Source organism: Orbicella faveolata, unplaced genomic scaffold (genome assembly GCF_042242905.1).
Source record: "Orbicella faveolata isolate gen_17 unplaced genomic scaffold, um_ofav_v1 contig_25, whole genome shotgun sequence".
Lineage (NCBI taxonomy): Eukaryota > Metazoa > Cnidaria > Anthozoa > Scleractinia > Merulinidae > Orbicella > Orbicella faveolata.
This window is the reverse complement of record NW_028301553.1, coordinates 2,635,001-2,655,165: the sequence shown is the minus strand read 5'-3', so window position 1 is coordinate 2,655,165 and position 20,165 is coordinate 2,635,001. Positions and strand designations below refer to the sequence as shown.

General features: G+C 39.1%; 3 protein-coding genes across 5 annotated transcripts in view; 2 read left to right on the top strand and 1 right to left on the bottom strand.

Moving 5' to 3' along the window:
• Positions 1-44: 44 nt before the first annotated feature.
• On the top strand, positions 45-1,102 carry LOC110042187 (uncharacterized). Its single transcript, XM_020747535.2, has one exon. The coding sequence runs from the start codon at positions 45-47 to the stop codon at positions 846-848; it is 804 nt and encodes a 267-aa protein (XP_020603194.2). The 3' UTR covers positions 849-1,102.
• A 1,463-nt stretch (positions 1,103-2,565) lies between these two features.
• On the top strand, positions 2,566-15,967 carry LOC110042222 (AP-1 complex subunit sigma-2-like). 3 transcript variants are annotated; one of them, XM_089294736.1, is made up of 5 exons: positions 2,566-2,623; positions 2,730-2,908; positions 4,560-4,668; positions 6,476-6,613; positions 15,179-15,967. In XM_089294736.1, the coding sequence occupies exons 1-5, from the start codon at positions 2,621-2,623 to the stop codon at positions 15,221-15,223; spliced, it is 474 nt and encodes a 157-aa protein (XP_089150862.1). In that variant the 5' UTR covers positions 2,566-2,620; the 3' UTR covers positions 15,224-15,967. The 3 variants fall into 3 exon arrangements, with proteins under 3 accessions (XP_089150862.1, XP_089150864.1, XP_089150865.1); XM_089294738.1 differs by having other exon boundaries at positions 13,571-15,229; XM_089294739.1 differs by lacking the exon at positions 15,179-15,967 and adding an exon at positions 13,480-13,599.
• Positions 15,968-17,614: 1,647 nt separating this feature from the next.
• LOC110042244 (dnaJ homolog subfamily C member 21-like) overlaps positions 17,615-20,165 on the bottom strand; it is a 2,613-nt gene continuing 62 nt past the window's right edge. The window contains exon 1 of the mRNA XM_020747597.2: positions 17,615-20,165. This exon is cut by the window's right edge and continues 62 nt beyond it. Coding sequence (XP_020603256.2) covers positions 18,331-20,055 — 1,725 coding nt within the window. The 5' untranslated portion in view covers positions 20,056-20,165 and the 3' untranslated portion in view covers positions 17,615-18,330.

Genomic DNA, 20,165 nt, shown 5'->3' with positions numbered 1-20,165 from the left:
GAAGGAACTTTCAGGCAAAAAGCCAACCGAAATATCTTGGGAAAATGAGAAGGAATAGAAAGGAAAGAAAGCCTCCAGCTAAATCAAATCAGGGCCAGGGAAAACCAGCGGACCGGAGCAATAAACGTATTGTCTTTGTTGATGAAAGTGCCATTGAGGTTCAAGTAAAAACGGATAAATCAAATGGCGAAGAAGAAACTATTGTAAAGGACGACAATGAGAAAGTTATTGCTGTGATAGATAAGAGCCCGGGTCAGTGTAAACCCAGCGAGGGGAGCACTACAGGGGCTATTGATGAGGACGAAGATATCCCAGAGGACATTTCTTGGAAGTCTAGCAAAGAAACTGCAATTCGAGAACGGACGCTTGAGAAAGAGATCGTTCTTGATGCTAAACGAAAAGAAAAACAATCTAGAATAGAAAGAAATGAACGATTCCTGGAGCAGAAGGAAAGGAAACGAGCGAGAGAATACTCTAGACTACCAATGGATGTTCTCCAGCAAGTTGCTAAGCGACAGAAGTCTCAGAAAAAGGAAGACTTGGTACCACAATCAGTTGATCAGGCTACTGGAAATCACATGACCTTTGACAGTTCAAGTGAGGGTGAACAAGATGATCAAGAAGAAGAGGTCCCAGAAGTAAATGAAGAAATACCAGAAATTAAAGTTCTTGTGCTACCACAGGAAGTGAAGAAGCCAAAGAGAATTCAACAATCTGCGAGTTTGTTTTTGAAAGAACAGTTATTTGGGGGTAGAATTCAGCGAATTTCACAGTCAGTGGACTCTGATCACACAAGGAAATATAAAACAATAGCTCCTGCCCTTAAATTTTCCAAAAAGTTGCGATAGTTTAATGATCTCAAAAGTGTTAAAAGTAATAGGTTAAAGCTACTCCAAAACTGTATGTTTTATGAAAGATTAGGTTGTATAATTATTGTTGCTAAATCACAGGGATTGCATTAATTTGCAAAAGATTTTTACAGAATAACTGAGGACAAAACGTGAACCAATTTTTGATAGAGTTTGTGCAGGGAGCAAACCGTATTATGTTCATGCTCCATTTCAGTAGAGGAAGAAAATGAAATACATTTGTTTACATATAAGTTATGTGTGTATCCAGCTTTAATTTTAAAGCATTACATACACACGTATGTGATGGCTTACAATGAAGGACTCTTGAATGTTTTTAGCGGTCACTTTTTTTTACATATTTATGGCATTCAAAGGGTCTCTCTTCTTCTGCTCCCTAAGAGCAAGTTCTTTAATAATTTGACAATCACTATTTAAGAAATAGAAAACATGTACCATGTTTCTATTGAGTTATAGAAACATGAGTGGAAGTTTGGGAGAACGAGAAATGCTGTAAGAACACGAGCCATAGGCGAGTGTTTCCACTGACAGCTTTTTGGAGTTCTCCCAAACTTTCAGGAGTGTTTCTATAACTCGATAGAAACACGGAGAACATGTTTTCTATTTCTTTTAGAAAACACTGTAACAAAGAAAAGGAAAACAACTTGTTAACTTTGATTATCAAAATGTAAATTTTCTTGCTCACGCCATCATCATGTCAACAGCTCTTGCTAGTTCTGTGTTTCTATCGAGTTATAGAAACATGGTTTTTAACCAGTCAACATGCATATCTTCTTAGGACTGTTTTCTAAACACCTATAACTATACACTATCCAATATCAGGTTTCTCAATAAAGGTGCGACTTGTTCAAAAAATATTTATTATGGAATAAGGCACATTGCAGAAGTTAGTTCATAATCAAAATATATCATTGTGCAAATAATGATTTTGAAACAAAAAATTATTACAGCTAATGCGGGGAGTCTTTTCAAATGCAAATCACATTTATCTCTTTTTAATGTTACTCCCCTACATGAGCCTCCAAGCTCTCCATTGCAACTAGTTCAAGTCCATGAATACTGAGAGTACAACTATGGTCTATTGTGTTGGTCAGAGATATTTAACTGAAAGGTTAAAAATGTGACCTGTTGTAATAGACAAAAGAAAACAATGGATTATAGCTGGAGTGAAATATGTTGGCTAGTGACTGATAAATTAGTGGTAAGACTTTATTTAAGGAGGGTAACGCTTGACAGTAATAAAACCGATAACCTCATGGCCCTCTGAATAAAATAAAATAAATAATAATAATAAATTAAATTTAAAATACAATATAAAACTATGTACATCAAAGAAAACAGAAACTGAGGGTAAAAAATGATTACATTAAAATGAGGCAGCTAATTTATAAGGGTAGCAAACATAAATATTCAATTTTGCTGAACATATTCAAAACATTAAGAACACCGGCAGCATCTTGTAGGGAATGTAATGCTGGAATGGCCATGACTTGATACCCCTAGAGGGAACAGTGGAACAACCAACAGAAACAATGCCACTAAAATAAAGGTAGCTCTAAGGCAATAACAGCTGTGACTCAGATCATTGACATACTTAAAAGCTTATTAGAGCCACTGCACCTTCGGAATCCATCCTAAGAATCAATGTTGACAAATAGATGTTGCGTGACGAAGTTTTGTCACAGAAGATAACGCATGCGAATGTGTGAATCCCGCTGAATCGAGCTGAGCCTACAACATTAGCGAACAAGATGGTGAGTCTTAGTAATATTTTCCCTTGGAACAAAGTCGGGGAAATCTTCGATCTGAGTTTTAGTACACCACATAACACAGCGCAAATAATTGTTTTGTTTATTCTAGTTTCAGTTTATGCTGCTTTTTAGCCGTCAAGGCAAACTAAGGCTACAGAAATGGTACACCGCTTCGAGTCAGAAAGAAAAGAAGAAGATCACTCGAGATCTGATCACTACCGTACTTGCTCGGAAACCAAAAATGTGTAGCTTTCTTGAGTACAAGGACCTTAAGATTGTCTATAAAAGGTAACTTAAATAACAAAAGCTGTTTTAATATATGATAAAAATGAATGCTTGAATCCCTACACCTTCGAATATTTCATTCATGATGGAAAACAACTTTGCCCAAAGCTCTGTACATTATTATAATTTCGCCAGCCAGTTCATTTACGGATAATAGTCTAAGGGCTGACATACTCTTGTAAATCCTAGTTTCAATGAATAGATGTCTCTGTGTTGGGAAGCTTGTAGTCTGTTTTTCATGCATTTGTTTGTATATCAATTTATTTTACAAAGAAATAAACACTTCCCAACAATTATAAGATACGTTCAAATATGGACAGAATATATGACATATATATCATATATCATATATGATATATATGTGAATATATGATCATCAGAAGTAAATGTACTGAACACAATAGAGAAGTTAAGCTTTACTGGTATGACAAATGGCAAAGAGCAAAAACAAAGCTGTTGCCATCTGTCAAAAAATATTTGTATTTAGGGTGAATAGTAAGAGACGTTTTTTTCTATTTTTGTGTGTTTTTTAAAGGATTAGATGAAAAGAACACAAAATCAAACTACGTTTTTGCCATTTGCCATAAACATGATGCTAAACCTCTAATGTTCACTATAAATAGGCCATTTTCAAATTACCTTAAGGTGGCCGAACACAGTTTTCAAGAGCCTATGTTTAATTCACCATTACTTTTAAGCTATTTATGCTTTGGCGCTCGTTTTTTGCAAGAGTCAAGGTTAACCACAGAAAAGTTTATTCTCGCATTTTGGCTAAGGTGTGTGATGTTGCCATGGCAATGGGGCTGGTTGAAAACAAGGCTTAAAAAATGGTTTTGTTTATTTAAAAAAAATCCAGTCGTTAGATTTTTCTCATCTTTTGCCCACTACAAATTGACATTAAATCCCTTCTGGCAACACTGTTCTAATAAAATTTTGACATAGGCGATTTTCGTAATTCGCTGTAAATCGTTTTCACCGCATGTTCTGTATTATTAAAAATTCCCTATGTCAAAATTCAGATTTTTTGCGATAGATCATTCACGTGGTTTCTGAACTATTTTTTTGCCAAATTTCTTGAAATTCTAACTACTGGATCGTCAGAAATCCGCAAGTTTCTGCAAAAGCCATCGGTCTCAATTTTTCGAGCAACTGCACATGCGCTGCATTTAACTGGGTTCTTTCGGTAACAAAGAGAAAGGTGAGAATTGCTGGTTTCTTTGCATCGTTACCTTTTCTAACATATCTTTGTAATAAAAGACTAAAGCCATCAATACACTGCGTTCAATAATAGAGAAAAAATAGCACAGATAGTACGAGTGTTGAGGAAATAAAATGATCGCTCTTTGCAATCCTTGTGCGCGTGCTCAATTGCATCAGCGAAAGCGCGCGCGAAAACTGTGTTCGGCCACCTTAAGCCTCTTTCTCAAAGTGAGTCTTGGTGCCCATCCTTTCATATGAAAATGAGATTTCTTTCACATGCAAATTAAACTCATTTCCATGTGAATTGTTGTGCAGCAGGCCTTGCTTTGATAGAGAGGCCTAGGTCAACTCAGAAATGGGCTATTCACTTACTACACACATAGTAACAAATTTACCAAATTAACATACTGGAAGATCAGTGAAATTTGCAATTTTTTTCTTTCAATTTTCTCAGATATGCCAGTTTGTATTTTTGTGTGGCAATTGAAAAAGATGACAATGAACTTCTCACACTGGAAATAATCCACAGATATGTTGAACTTCTTGACAAGTATTTTGGCAGTGTAAGTACATAACATGGAGGGGGACATGGGGGTTTGCGGTGTTGTGGTGTTGGTGTTTTTTTTTAATGCGGTGATGCAGTGAATAAAATCTCAACTTGCGGTGTTGCGGTGATGTCAAACCCTATGGTGTGCGATGTATGTGTTTTTCACAATGCGGTGTTCAGTGAAATGAAATTGTTTGCGGTGCTGGGTTTTTTTTATTTACCTTTCTGAAACCTAAATTTGGCATGTAAACTTTGTTAATCGATGCTAATTTATGACAAACACGCACCATTGAGGTTAATAATTTGTAACAAAATACAGACCATCACTTTCTAGTCAATCTTCAATATGCTTCGGCTGCCAATCTGAAGCTGTTTTCATTTATACATAACTTGACAAGTAACTTGACCTCTGCCACCCGGAACTCAGTGTTCGATACAATCCTGGAAATTCTGGAACCGCCAAGGCCGAATATAATGTATTATTGACTGCGCAGCTTTTTTCTACAAAAACAGGAAAAGGTGGCGAAAACTACCAGCCACAAAATATATTCAGATGTCGCGTCGGGAGGGAAGAAAGAAGGATTTCTAATTAAGCTAAGGACACTTTGTAAATTACACACATGGACTATTTTTTTCCTTTTGCTATACGGCTTCGTCTATAGGATTCTGATACCGGTCTATACCCACTCCAAGGTCCTGCAACTTTCTTGACCTTCTATTTTTTCAAACGATTATTGATATCGAACGCAAACGCAGCTAGCTCCTGAAAGTAATACTTTCAGTCGAGATAGGGCTGCAGTCAGTGGGTTTATACACCAAGAAAAGTGAGTGAAGTAAAAGAAGAGAGGGATCTGGGGCAAAGGCCATCTTCGTCCGCTTTCCAGTTTTGTGCAAGGTTTCTTCACACGAGCAAGAGAACTGATTTACAGGCATCACCAGTATTGACATATGCGCAATGGAAAGAGTTGTGATGTGTTTACTTTGTGGAAAATTGTTGAGGTATAAAAGTGTTATTTTAAGTGTAGATGAAAGAATCATGGTGCTAAAAATACATGTTGCGGTGACGGTGTTTCGTCGACTTTTCTTGCGGTGATGTGGTGTTCGTTAATTTTTTTTGCGGTGTTGCAGTGTTTAGAACCCCCATGTGCCCCTCAACATGGTTAAACCTTTTTCATAGCAACAGCAAAGGGCCTGAGCTGAGTATCTGTATTAAAGAAGTTGAGATTATATAAATTCTGGTTTCTCTAAGAACAAGTGAACAGTTTGTAAAATAGGGGTGTCTCTGTATTATGATGGTGAGTCTAAGAAGAGGGTTGACTATAACAAAAAACATCTTCTGTCTACAGTCGAACCTGTGTTAAGCGGTCATCCTCAGGGAATGGTTAGGTGACCAGTAACACAGGGTGACCGCACAATACAGGTGGCAAGAAAATCAGTTCAGATACAATCAGTGCTGAAAAGGCATTTGACTTAAAATTAGAAACATTCATTTTCAGCGTTTTAATGATTTGTGAAATTTAACAAGGAAGTCATTTGTTGTACCTTGTGTGTTACATTATTTGAAACTGAATGAACAAGTAAGTGACACCATGTGACCGTTTAACACAGGTCAAGACAATAGAAAAAGTCCCAAATCTTTGCAAATGGTGACCGCGACCAATTGATAGAGGTGACCGCTTAATAGAGGTCAAAATTATGGTAACTAAGGGAAGCAATTTTCTGGACTTTGAAAACTGACCGCGTAGTAAGGGTAACTGCTTAATATGGTGCCGCTATTTTCATTTGCATTTTTTGATTTAATTTTACATTTTACTTCCTGAAAGGTATGTGAGTTAGACATCATTTTCAACTTTGAGAAGGCATATTTTATGCTGGATGAGCTGATACTTGGTGGAGAGATTCAAGAAACAAGCAAGAAAAATGTTCTGAAGGCAATTTCAGCTCAAGATCTCCTTCAGGAGGTATGCAAATCTTTCCTTTATGCTTATATCATACCTCTGTTATCATTGCTTAGGTAGGTGGGATTGGGAGAATTGTTTGGCAGTGTTTTGCTGTTTAAACTCCATTGTCATTGTCAGTAGCAACATGGTTAGTTTCTAAAATACATTTGTGGTGTCAGCATCAACTGTATTGCTAGGAGCCACCTTCACACCACCATCGTGAGCTGGAACTCACGGCTCCTCTTGAAACGTACTTCAAGAGGAGTTTTTGACCCTTGGGCAGCCCTAGCAGCACTAAGACACTACCAGGGGAGAGCTGGTCAATAACAGGCTTGAAAGCATTTAAGGACATTCAAGCTAATTATTTATGCATACATGTATCTTAAAGTGCACCTAACCCCCAAATTTTTTTTTCGCTAGAACGAATCTACTTATTATTTGAAATAGTTCTGCGAAAAAATTTTTGAATTCCATTAAATCCTCGATTTTCTGTGCCACGACGAAATCTCGAAAATAGCTCCAAAACACGCCATTTTGTTTCACGACCGAGTTTGAGGAGAATGGGTCCAGCGGCTCTTGTGACGTCTACCCAGGAAGGTTGGATATCTCATTTCCTCTCATTTCCTTCAGGATGGTGCAATACACATTCGAAAAGTGCGCAGAAACGCCTTCCAGAGGTGCTATCGGCTGTTGCAGCAATATTCCAGATTTAAAGAAAGATATACTGTACAATTTACTGACGATGATCGGCTAATGGTGCAATAAAGACGTAAACGATGGTTGATTTTGTCGAACCGAAACAAGCGAACTGAATCTGTGAGAACCATTGAAGAACTCTCACTGGAATTTGTTCCGCAGACTTTCGAACGCTATTTTCATAAATTTTCTGCTTAAAGCTAACCAGCAATTTGTAGAAATACTACCTACAACCTATATCTTCCAATCCCGCAGTATTTATAACATAACCGGCAAAGTTGTGTGATCCGGTCATGATCAAGAAGCGTTATACTGATATGTAAATAGATCGCAACTGTACGCCGCTAACCAACACTTATTTCTCTTTCGACTTCGATGAAGGTCGAAGATTAATCCTCTAGAATTACATGATAACAAAGTTGTTAGACTCGCAGAGTTTTTCGAAGGTTTGGAAATTAGCAGTGCGACAAAGATTCTGTGCAATAGCGTCGAAAATATGACCGCGTAACATTATCTGCGGACCGCTTAGGGAACACATCCTTTTCGCTTATCCGACGAATTTCACTGCAAACTTTGAGAACAATTTACATTGGTTATTTGGAGTTATGACTTAAAACGTGTGACAATGTGAAATCGGTAATTGTATGAAATGTTTCCTTCCGCCTTGCTTCCCGCAGCTTCAAAAATACAGGTCCAAACAATACGATTTTCAATCGATCGAAGCCAATGTTTTGGAGGTCATCAAGTCTCGAAAACTGCAACACGTACGTCGCTCTTATAAACGTGAAGCATTCAACTGAAAGTAAAACACAAACTGGATTTAACAGAACCTTGACAAAATACATTCTCGGTAACGACAAATGTAAACGGGCTATAAACACGCGTGGGAATCTTATGTTTAGTTGACGAAATTACTATCCAAAGCAGTCCTTGAGTTTTCTTTCCTGCTTTTCGTTTGCCTGCTCCTCCACTTCGTATCTAGCTTTCCATTCCTAATATACAAGCAGCTTGTCCGCAAAGACGTCTTCCCCGTCGTCGCTTGAAATATTGTAAATTGCTCTCAAAGCTCTAAGCAGTGAGTTCACAGTTGTCGAACGTGCTCGATCGAAGTTTATTTCGGAGCCTTCCGAATCGAAACTTAACTCTGACTCCCGTGACGAAAAAGAAATGATTCTGAGACAAAACTTGGACGTTTTAGTCCCAAAATACATCGGAACGATTAGTTTTGCGTTCTATTTTCTCGAGCAAATACAGAGAGTTGACTGAGGCGCCATTGTGTTTGGTTCCTGGGTAGACGTCATCAGGTACCGCCGCCCCAGACTCCCTAAAACGCGGTCGTGAAACACTTAATCGTGACTTTGAAAGGGCATAGAAAATCGAGGATTCAACCAAATTCAAAAATTTCTTCGCCCAAATGCTTCAAATAAAGTCTAGATTTGTTTTAGCGAAAAAAAAATTTTGGGGTTAGGTGCACTTTAATTTGTGTGCCAATTCACAGTCATAACCAATCTGGGCTTCTCTGACTCTTTTCAGTTCATAGATCTTCAGCCAGCTATCCCCTCATTTGGACTTCAAAACAAACAAAAGTGCTTTTGAAATCATTAGTTGAAAAATTCAGAGAATAATAATTAAGAAATAGAAAACATGTACCCAGTGTTCTCCTTTTCAGGCGGTAACCGTTAAAATATACCGCCTGTAGCACCACTCATTACTGCCTAAAATCCCTTGGAATTCTTGAAAATTCAACAGGTAAAAGAAAAAAAATATAATATAATAAAATATATTGTTTAACTGACGTTATCGGTATTTTATCCTTGTAAAAGAATAAATGAACAGATTAAAAGATAAACGGCACTGGCTGTGGTTTGTAAGTACTATCTGTGGCTTTTGAACTTCAAGGCAAGATCTGCGAATTTTTGGCGGGCTTCCTGCCACCATTCCATTGTGGCAGATGTCATTTCTTTGCGCGTGCATCAGTAGTTGTTTACGTTCAGTTTCACAATGAAGCGACAACGAACGTTGTTCTTATTTCTCTCCATCAGCAATGGCAAGAAGTCACGAATGAAAACAGTTACAGGGAAAGTAATTTTAGATGTTACAAGTATTTGATTTGCAAGCAATGTGGGGAAATCAGTTCCATGAACTTCCACCTAACTATCGGCTTTAGAAAACTGGTGTTGCTAAATTGACCAACATTCACGTGTGGTGATTGAAAACTTCATCTTCGTCACGAAATGCTCCACATTCAGGTCAAAAGTGTTGAAAATCCATTTTCCGACGATGTTTTGAGAGAATCCGTGTCAATAAAACCCTTCCTGAACGTGAATGAAAATGAATATGCAGCGATTTCATTTGGTTTTGAGATGGTTTTGATGGTTTTCATTTTTTTTTTTTGACTGCTGATTTTGTAGTGACACCTCATGTCAGCAAAATGAGGATACCCCGGAGGTGGCTTTTGCCTATTTTTCTGTGACTTTAGGGCAAGAGAACTGAGACAAAGAATAAAACATTTAAAAATGAAAATGCTGTTTGATTTCATTTGACATCTAAAGCCAATGGTGTAAAACAGAACAAACCTAAAAAACAAGGTTGGGATTCAACTGATTGCTTTAGGGACCGTTCATTTTTCATGAGGGAGGGGGGGCTGGTGGGATTTGGGAAGCACCATTTAAAAATCGCATGACCCCCCCTCAGCTTACCAATTTTTTCACATGGCCCCCCCTTATAGCGGACATTTTTTGGGATGACCCCCCCCCCAAAAAAAAAATTGAACAAACAATATTTAGATTTCAACTTTTTAAATATTTCTCATTTATCCCCCTACTTCACGTTATTGTGCTCACTATGAAGACAATATTTACAATCTCTATACGACAGAGAGCTGTTGTTTAAAAGACAAATCAAAAGAAAGAGAAGTCAATTTCGGATCTCCTAGTTATGGCTCGCCCTGAGCGTGTGGCATTTGGCCTCTAATTGGCATCTTCCTCATCTGAATTGATGAATGCAAGAGTGACGTCACTTGAGTCATCTTCTCCCCCAGAGTCAATGGCATCACTGTCATACTCATCATTGTCACTTTCATCCGTTTCACTGCTGTCAGCACTTGCCCTGTTGTCATTTTGTGTCAATGTCCTGGCATTTCTCAGTGTTGGTTGGCCAGCTCTGAGAGGACTCTTCTGCTGCAAGCATGAATGTCTTACAATTGCCTTTACTTTCTCACTCTTGCTGCTTTTCAAATGCTGCTTCAGCCCGTGGTGGTTTGAGAGCTTGTTTAGTTCTGGAACACGTAGCTTTTTAAGCTTGGTTAGATCTTCGCACAACTCAGTCCAAGGATAATCCTCCTCCCTACTTAACTTTGCCTTTTCTTCTGCTCTCTTTTTCCTTCTAAATTCCAGCACTTCAAGATGCTGAAGATAATCCACCACAAACTTCGATTTGACAATAAACTTATCTGCAAATAGAGCAACGCTCTCTGGGTGAGATAAAACCAGCCTGCCACTTCCATGCTCGTTCTTCTTTATATTGTTAATCCAATCGGGGAAAGAGCGCATTACTACATGAGCATCATGAAAGAGGCTCATTCCAAAATGCGCAATAATGGCGAAAGCGACGAGTCGTTTAAGAAAAGGTTTACAGCTGAACGATCCAGGCAGTTTGACATCTTACAAGCAAAAGAAGCAATTTTTCTAGGTGCGGATGGCTGTTCAGAAAGGGCGAGTGAGTTTTCCATGCAAGGGTACCAGTTGAAGACCAGTGATGGAAGAAAACTGAACTTCTCCATCAAAGAGCACAGAGCAATGGTGGAAAAGTTGAATGTCATATTGAAAGATGTAAAGGAACACGATTCCACACTCTTTCAGTCCAATGGGCTTGCTTTAAAGCAGGGCGAAGAATTTGCCCACAGTTTTAATGTAAAACAGATCAAATGTACAGAAGCTAAGTTGACGAAGGTCACGCAGGACAAGGAAGCACTAGAAAATAAGAAGAGCAATTATAACAGCATATTCAAAGGCATACTCAAACAGCGCATCAACAAAAGGAGAAGGAAAAAAAGAAAACCGCAGAAAGTCAAATGAAAGAAAGAGGAAGCGGACTGAAAACAACGTCCAACGAGTTTATGGAATCTGTGTTGGAAACCCGCTAGGAAATGATCTTCCACAATGCCTTGTGTACCCTTCTAGAACGGCCGTTCCGGTAGAGTGTCTTAAAGTTGAGGATGTTGCCAGGTCGATATTTAGAAGAGATGGGCCATACATCGCACAGCTCTTGGAAGGGAATTATTTCACCAATGCTGCAAGAAGCAGAATCACCACCAACCTTGAGCGGGAAGTCAGAGATTATGTTTACACCTTCATGTACCCTGAAGAGTACACTCTGACGGAAAGCAGTGCTGCTTCTTGCAGCATTGGTGAAAGAGACTCCCATAGCAGCACAAGCGGCGACGAAGAACTCGACGACAGCGGAGATGAAGATGAGTGCCAGTGAAAGTTGCATTCGAAAATAACAGTGTTAAATACTTCTTTTCAGTAGCTACAAATGCTTTTTGTCGCTAAACGTTTTTTTAAAGCAGAAGGAAAGTTTGTAATAAATTTGTATCCTGCATTCTATGTTTATTCTGTAGCAATTTTTTTGATATTCAAACATTATGCCCTTTTAAAGTTTTACTAAAATATTTCACGCGACCCCCCCTTTTTCCCTTATTTTTTTGGGATGGCCCCCCCTCGAAAGCCATTTTTTTTCGCATGGCCCCCCCCCCAAATCCCACCAGCCCCCCCTACCTTATAAAAAATGAACGGTCCCTTACTGGGTGAAAATGTTCATTTACGTGTTGTACTGAAAACAAGGGAGAACCATGTGTACCGTGTTTCTATCGAGTTATAGAAACACAAGAGGAAGTTTGGGAGAATGAGAAATGCTGTGAGAACACGAGCCATAGGCGAGTGTTTCCACTGACAGCTTTTTTGAGTTCTCCCAAACATTCACAAGTGTTCTATAACTCGATAGAAACATGGAGAACATGTTTTCTATTTCTTTTAGAAAACACCGCGACAGAAAAAAGGAAAAAAACTTGTTAACTTTAATTATCAAAATGTAAACTCTCTTTGCTCGTGCCAACATTACATCATCATCTTGTGCTAGTTCTGTGTTTCTATCGAGTTAAAGAAACACGATTTTTAACCAGTCAGTGCACGTATTTTCTTAGGGCTGTTTTCTAACTGCTAATAAATTATATGAATTAATGTGAAGACTCGAGGCCATTTTCTCGCAGTAAAATATTTTCCCAGATGTAACAGCATTGACTGAGCTTACCCCTAACAGTTTACCTTGTCACAAAGTACATGTATCTTTTATGTCATACTCAAAGGTAGTTGGAGTAAGATTTAATATTTATAAGAAATGTGAAATTCATTGTTTACCGTGACAGTGTGTAATTTAACAGAATGCTTATACACTGCTAATAAATTGTGTGACTTCTAGAGCGATACGAGTAAGTGTGTGACACATTGTCCCAGCATGTGTAGTGAAAGTGTACAAATTAAAATAATTTAAACTTATTTGAATGCAGTAACCTTAGTTGATACTTATAATTTATCACTAAATAAAAATGACTTTTAAAAATTGTAAAGTTACCTTGTAATCCTTTTGTAGTTTTAATCTGTAACAAATCAATGTTTCAAAAATAATTGTTCATCACAGTTAGCTTGCCAGAGCTCTAGTTACTCCAATCTTTTATCATGTTCTTTTCATAGCTGCAATATTATTTTGCCACTGTCGTCACACAGATTCTTAACGTCCTTCTTTACATTCCGTACTATCATTCACATTGTACACCTTTAACATCATAAGTGATGTCAAATACAAATTCTCTGTACTGTTCTTCATGCATGTCTCACCACACTAGACAAGAGATTTTGGATGTTTATCTTGTAATATCTGCCATCAAGAAAAGCATACCCTAGACTTGCCGTCATTGCTAACATGTTCCTCTGATCATGTGCTCCAGATGCAGGGGTGGGAATGATCATTAACCCTTGATTTCTACATACAAATTCTCCCTTCTGGTCTTCATACATTTCAAATAGTACCAGTAGGGAAAATTGTGTTCACATCTAGACACTGCTGTTAACTTTGCTTTACTAATCCTCTCCTCTGAGCCTCGTCTTTGCCTTCCTTTCGTACTTTTTCCACAGGAAGCAGAGCTGCGCAGTGCTTTGGAGGAGATGGGTCTTGCCTGAATTCTTTCATCTGTAAATCTCTACTTCTGATCCTTTTGTTCTACAGGAAGGCGAGCTCCAGCGCACGCTGGAAGAGATGGGTTTAGCCTGAACTGTCTCCTCTTCTCCTTCTTCAACGTCTTGTTCTAACATCTTCACTTCTACAGACCAAGACGATGCGCTTCTTCCTGCAGGGATTCTCTGTATTTTATCAAAGACAGATGTCTGTTGAATGACATAAAACTCAGCCTGTTTCATGCAGCATTAGGTTTAGTCTGTGTATTGGAGAAAAAAAATCATGCTCAGCATAGGAAAGACGAGTCAAAATAAATATTTCATCTTGTCAAAAATTATTATCAAGTATTTGTTTAAACCTGTAGAAAGAAAAGAACAGTGTAATGAAGCAAGCTTCATTTTAGGCCATTTCTACAGACGTCTGTTTTTGATAGTTACTGGCTTGATTTGTTTAATATGTTGTTGTAGTTATTTGTATGTTAGAGATAGAACTCTGAACTGACGTTAAATTAGTCACTGGTATTTAAAACAAAAATAAAATTTCCCTTTGTGTACTGGAAAGACTGGGTAGGAATCTAGTTTTTCAAATATTCTAAAAATGTATAATTATCATAATTCTTTTAGGGAAAGAAACCTAGAGGCTCAAGTTTTTTAATTAATTTCTGTTATGTTTTGTAAAATTTCTTCCCGTTTTTAAGTACTAAAACACACCTACAGGTATATTTTTACACTGACCTTGTATTTACTCATTTTAAATCATATGCTATCACAAAATAACAGACACTGGAAACTCTTTTGGCAACTTTCTTATTAAGTTCTTATTACGTTCAAGAAGGCTCTGCTTGTGAATGTCATCTAAACGTTTCTTTAAAATTGTGAAATAATTATTAAAAAAAACGTTTCATTCAAATTCAATTAAATATTACAAAATTAATATTGTAAATAATCATAAGAAGCAGTTCACATTAAACTGAAATAGTTTACTGATTTTAATCCTAACTTACTCCACTTTGATATTATAGTGTAATATGAGATAAAACCTTTCTTCGTGGGAATGCAGCAGAATTTTGTGTTGATGTTTTAGCGCACGTTATTCACAACTTTTGCCACATAAAATGCAGCTAAGAAAACCAATCAAAATTCCAGAGAACAACATGTAACCAGTAGACGGCAAGCGTGAAAACGTAGCTTGTAATAAGCGCGGGAAAACCTTTGAGCTGACGGCAAGCGCGAGAAAAGTTGTGACCTGATAGCCTGCGTAGCAGGCGTGTAAAGGGGAGGGGCTGGGGGAGGAGGAAGAGAATTCGGGGAGGGAAACCTTTTCCCCTCCCCCCTCCCACTCCTCCGATTTTTTTTTTCCCGAATTCTCTTCCTCCTCCCCCACCCCCTCCCCTTTATACGCCTGCTACGTAAGCTATGACCTGACGGCAAGCGCGAAAAACGTAGCTTGCAGTAAGCACAGGAAAAGATTCCGTGCCTAACTGGCCGAGAAGGGAACATGGGGTTCTCTGTGATTAGTTGGAGCAAGTTCCGCGAGTATTTTGAGCCAATTACAAAACTTGCAAACACGAACGAAAGCAAACATGTAACTAGACTTGTTAAGCAATTCTGAAATCGCTGTTAGAGCGCTGTACTTTATGTGGCTCTGTTTATTTGACAGGAAGGGGAGCTGCAGCGTACTCTGGAAGAAATGGGGCTGTCGTAATTACAAGATGAAGGAAAGAGAGATCTCTATCATCAACTTAGGAATCTTCTCTAGTTATTTTTTTCAAATTCACTCCTTAACTTGAGAGGATAGTGCAGGGACAACGTGAAATAATGAAATCACTGTATTCAAGCTTTATCGTGACAGCATAAGGAATTCATAAAAAGCTATCAGTTTCTTTTCGGTTAGGAGAAAAGACTCCTCTTTGTGCATGGTCTTCTAGTTGTCTTTACTGCTTGTCTTTTTCAGCTGTCCCATTTCAACCGGGCTACAACCCGAACTTGGAATAAGCGCGTTCGCCTGAGCTATGCAGTAAGAACATTTTAAGATTAATATGTTGTTAACCTCTCTAGATAGCATAGAAACCTGTTCCTCAGTCCTGGGGCCCGTTTCTGGAAGGTCCCGAAAAGTTTTCGCACCCGGAAAGCCGTAACAAAATCTCAGACCTTATGATTACAGAGCTGTTTAATTCAGATATTCTTAGTATAAACAGAGGTTCCATTCCGTACAAGAAGTTTCAGGCGTATACACCTCTCTGTCTTTAAATACCGATTGACTAAAAGTGGCTTCTCGGGCCCAAAAAGTTTCCGGGGCTTTCGAGAAACAGGCCCCTGGTTTGATTCAAGATTGATCTAATCACAAATATTTGGTATAAAATAAAGTATAGCCTATGTGAACGTTATAAAGCTGTCCTTATTATGTTTAGTATCAGTATGCTTGTCTATTAAAGCAAAGTGAAGTAGATATTTTGTCTCAGCCATTTTGTGTATTCATTGTCACCAGAAAGTCATATGCTTCTGGTGTCACTTGGTACAGTGTTTTTATATACAGAAAATGGTATGGTAGCATTGCGGAACGGGAAGAATAGCTATCGTGCCGACACGGACCCCGAGACTGGGTCCGGGTTAGTGTAGCCTTCGAACAGGCTCCCGGCGAGGACGGAAGAAAAGTTCGGCGAGCAATGCGAGCGGACGAGCGCGAAACGGAGAGAATTCGGAGAACGAAGCGATCGGGGCGGGACGGGGACTTTGTTCGGGCTCGCCGGGAGCCTGTTCGCAGGCTAGGGTTAGTGGGGTTATAACATAAGGTCCTCTTTCAGGCGTTCAGTTAGTTGGGGCACAGAGCGAAAAACGGTGAACTAGGGGAGGGGCTTCCCGCTTTTCCTGTATTTTTTCCGCTCGCCGTTTTCCGCCCTTGACCTGAACTAACTGATCGTCTGGAAGAGGCTACTCAGGGTAGTGTAGGCACAATGTAGCCTGTGCAAAGAGCCGATTGTCGAGAAATGTCTATCTCGGTATTTACCAGAAAGTGTACGTATGACATCTCTCATTTTTCCTGCTATGTGAAGAAAAAGGTTTCACTGCGCGAAAAGATATGACGTTTTTTTGTCTTTCCAGGCTGGTTCCTTTATCTTCCCAAGTTAAGAACTTCACCGAAGCAGTTATCGCAGCAATCCGCTCGTGACATAAATTTTATGGTGGTTTCTTTCTTTAGATTAGGCCCTTGCAGATTGTTTTGCTTATATTAATTGTACTCTTATTCCAATACTAGCAGGCTTGGGGTTTATTACCATTGTATCGTGAATGCCATGTTGCAGAGATGGACGTACACTCTTTATATAATATTGTTTTTCTTACCGAAAGTTGGCGATTTTAAGCTGAAATATTCTTGTGAATATTCTTAGATTATGCAGTGTGACATATCTGTTTTCGAATGTATTTGGTGTCTGATCTGATGGCGTTACGAGTAATTTTGGAGCCAACCTGCAGGCATTCAAGCGTGATACGACGCACATAACTTCTTGCAGAAATGTATTAGTCGTATTAGCATCGACCATACAGGCTAGTTCTGTTTTTTGTCGCTTTTTGGCCAGTTTTTCTGTTTAGTGAAAGGAAAAATTTTATACGGTTTAGTTAAATCATATAATGGTGTTGCATTTACAAATTTCCAACATTCAAAATTATATTCGTTAAAACATCTCAGCCCCGGGTTTTATTCTTAAAATATTCTTAAAATTTCGCAAATTTCAGCCTTGATATTCCTGTCTGAACGTATTCTTATAAAAAAGAAAGAGTGAAACTGACTTCCTACGTGTCGTTTCATTTGGCGTTTTCGAGTCAGTATTAAAACTCGGGAAGCAATGCCAAAAACGGCCCTAAGTAAACATAAATCTTCACAACTTGGTATGTCTTTCGAGCGCGAGTAATGAGCTCTGAACGCCCCGTCGTTCGATTACGCCAAATAAGGGAATCCCGAAACTTACGTGTCAGGCGACGGAAATGCGAATACTATTATTTTCTTTTCCTGTCAATCTGCGGGGATCCGGATGTGATGTCACTTTCGTGTTGCTCTTGCAGCGAAACGGCACGCGCGAAAAGTCACGCAAGTAAATGGTATTCACAAAGATTCTTTATTCTAAACTTCGAGTCGTCGGTTTTTGTTCCACTGTTCGCAGGACTGATAGAGACTAAGATTACGCAAATTCACTTGGAAACGAAACCTGTCGCACGCTAGGAAAAGAAAGGAACTACTTGCACTTTACTCGTTAGTTCCACTCAACTTGCAGAGGCGAGGCAACTCCTTGGAATCTTATAAATAATTTATTAAATGAAAAATATACATACTTAAACAACGGAGTTGTTGTAGAATATCTCGAAAACAATCGAGTTTCGCAATTAGTCCAAGAGACAATTAGATTCGCGCGGGTGGCCGGATTCCGCTATTTCTAAGCCTTGCTTGCGTCACAAATGAACACGGCAAGTGTTTACAGAGTAGACAAATGACCTGTGTGGGAATTTTAGTCGATTAGCAACTCAAATCTGTAAATAAACATTGAACTATTAGTTGTTAGTGTGGGTTTATATCATAGATAAAACAGCTAAAACATGGCAGCTAAAGTCAATAAAAAGATTCAACATCGTATTTTTCTACACTGCGACAAATATCTGCGCCAATTTCATTTTATATATTATTCTGCATATTTGTTGGCACGCATTCAACCTTTACAGGTATGTATCTGTACGACATCAGCTCTCCGACATGAAGATTATAACATGAATTTCAAATTGGCATACTTTTCGATGATTGTTCTGTCAATAATTTCGCATTTAGCGCTTCTTTCTACCTTTCTTCTTTCCCTGGCGTTGTGAATCGTCTTCTTGGTGATTTTTGTCCACATTAAGAGCATGCCCGAGTTCTTTTATGTGTTGGAACATTTTGTTTCTCGTGGGAAACGACGCTTGGCAGACATTGCACTTGAATGTGCTTGTTGCCGGTTCCTTGCTAGCTGCACACGATTTTTTATTTCTTTCCGTCGAGTTTTTGTTGTCATAAACAGCGCCAGTCGACTGTATATCGCTGCCAGATTCTTGTAATTCCGTGATGTTCTCTTTGTTTCCGTCCTTCTCTCTATCAACGTCAGTTGTTGTTGTCCGGATTTCGTTCAGTAAAGTTTGTTTATCATCGCTGTTGCTTATTTGTTTTTCCCTTTCTACTCTGACTGTACTTTCTTCGTCATCGTCTTCGTTTCCCTTACTCTCTGAGTCTTCATCAACTTCTTCACTGCCCTCTAAGTCCCCTTCTCCAATTCCTGACAAAGCTCTTTTCCTCTCGTGCAGCACCTTCATTTTATAGCGATTGTTGCCCTTGATTCTCATAGTGGACAATTCCACGGAGTCCATCAGATTTAATTCTCCAATACTCACAAAATCCGTGCTACCCTCATCAACGCTGTACTGTCTCTTGTTCAGATACTCTTCTTCTGGTCCGTCGTCATTTATATCATCCAAATCATTTTCTACGTGGCTGGACGCATGATCGTCCACTTGCTCATTCTCAGCCATTTCTCGTTTGATGGCAGCGACCTTGTCCTTATGTTTCCTTGACTTCTCGTGGTTCACTAGCGCCTTCTCTGTTTTGAAAGCTTTATCACAAGCCACACAATAAAACTGTTCCACCTCCTCGTCATCTGATTGGCTCTCAGTGACATCAATGTCTTCGCCAAATTCGCTGTCCAAATGAGTGTTCATTTGGGCCAAGTCCTCCTCGAGTCCCGACAGTGTTGCCCAGCTCTCTTCTTTATACTCTTCAAACATCTTCTCGCGTTTCCGCAGAGCTTCGAGGCGCTTCTGTTCCGTTAATCGCTTTCTTTCTTCATCTTTCTCCTTCAATAGCTCCAGGTATGCCTTCACACGCTTGTCCCTTTTGCGGACGAACTTTACCAAGGCGCGAACTTCTTCGTTTCTTTCCTTTTTGGCGGCATCTCGGATTTTCTTGTTGTCTTTCTCCATCAGACGCTGGACTCTGCGGTTGGGCGCCTCTCTGATGTTGTATTTCTCCAACCAAACGTAGGATTTTAGAGTCGAGTAACTTTGCCAGAAAGCGTAAAAGGGCTGCACCACTTCTTCGTAATCACTCGAAGATGTTCCAAACTCGGGTATTTCCAGATCTTCATCAGTTGCGAATTCAGCGTCTTCTTTAGCTATTATTCTAAAAACATTGGAATAGACAGCATAAAATCCTTGCTCGTCGTCTCCGTAACCGCAATAAACAGAAGCGCTGAAGTACTTCATCAAATTAACGCTGTTATCGACATAATCATCCCCACCTCTGATAATCTGTTCGCGATGTTTATCGTACCAGGCTCGCTCTTGAGGGTCACTGAGAACTTCATAAGCTTGCTGGATCTCTGTGAAAATTCGAGTACTCTCCTCATTGTTGTCTCGGTTTTTATCGGGATGCCATTTTAAAGCAAGTCTCCTGTAGGATTTCTTTATCTCTTCGTCGCCTGCGTCCCTCTCGACTCCCAACACTTCATAACAGCAACGGGGCATTTCCAAAACTATAAAATACCAGCTAACAGCAAAAGCATACAGGTGATCTTACCAATATGAGTCCTGTAGGGAAAGATGCCTTTCACAGAAAAAATATTTTCAGCAGTTAT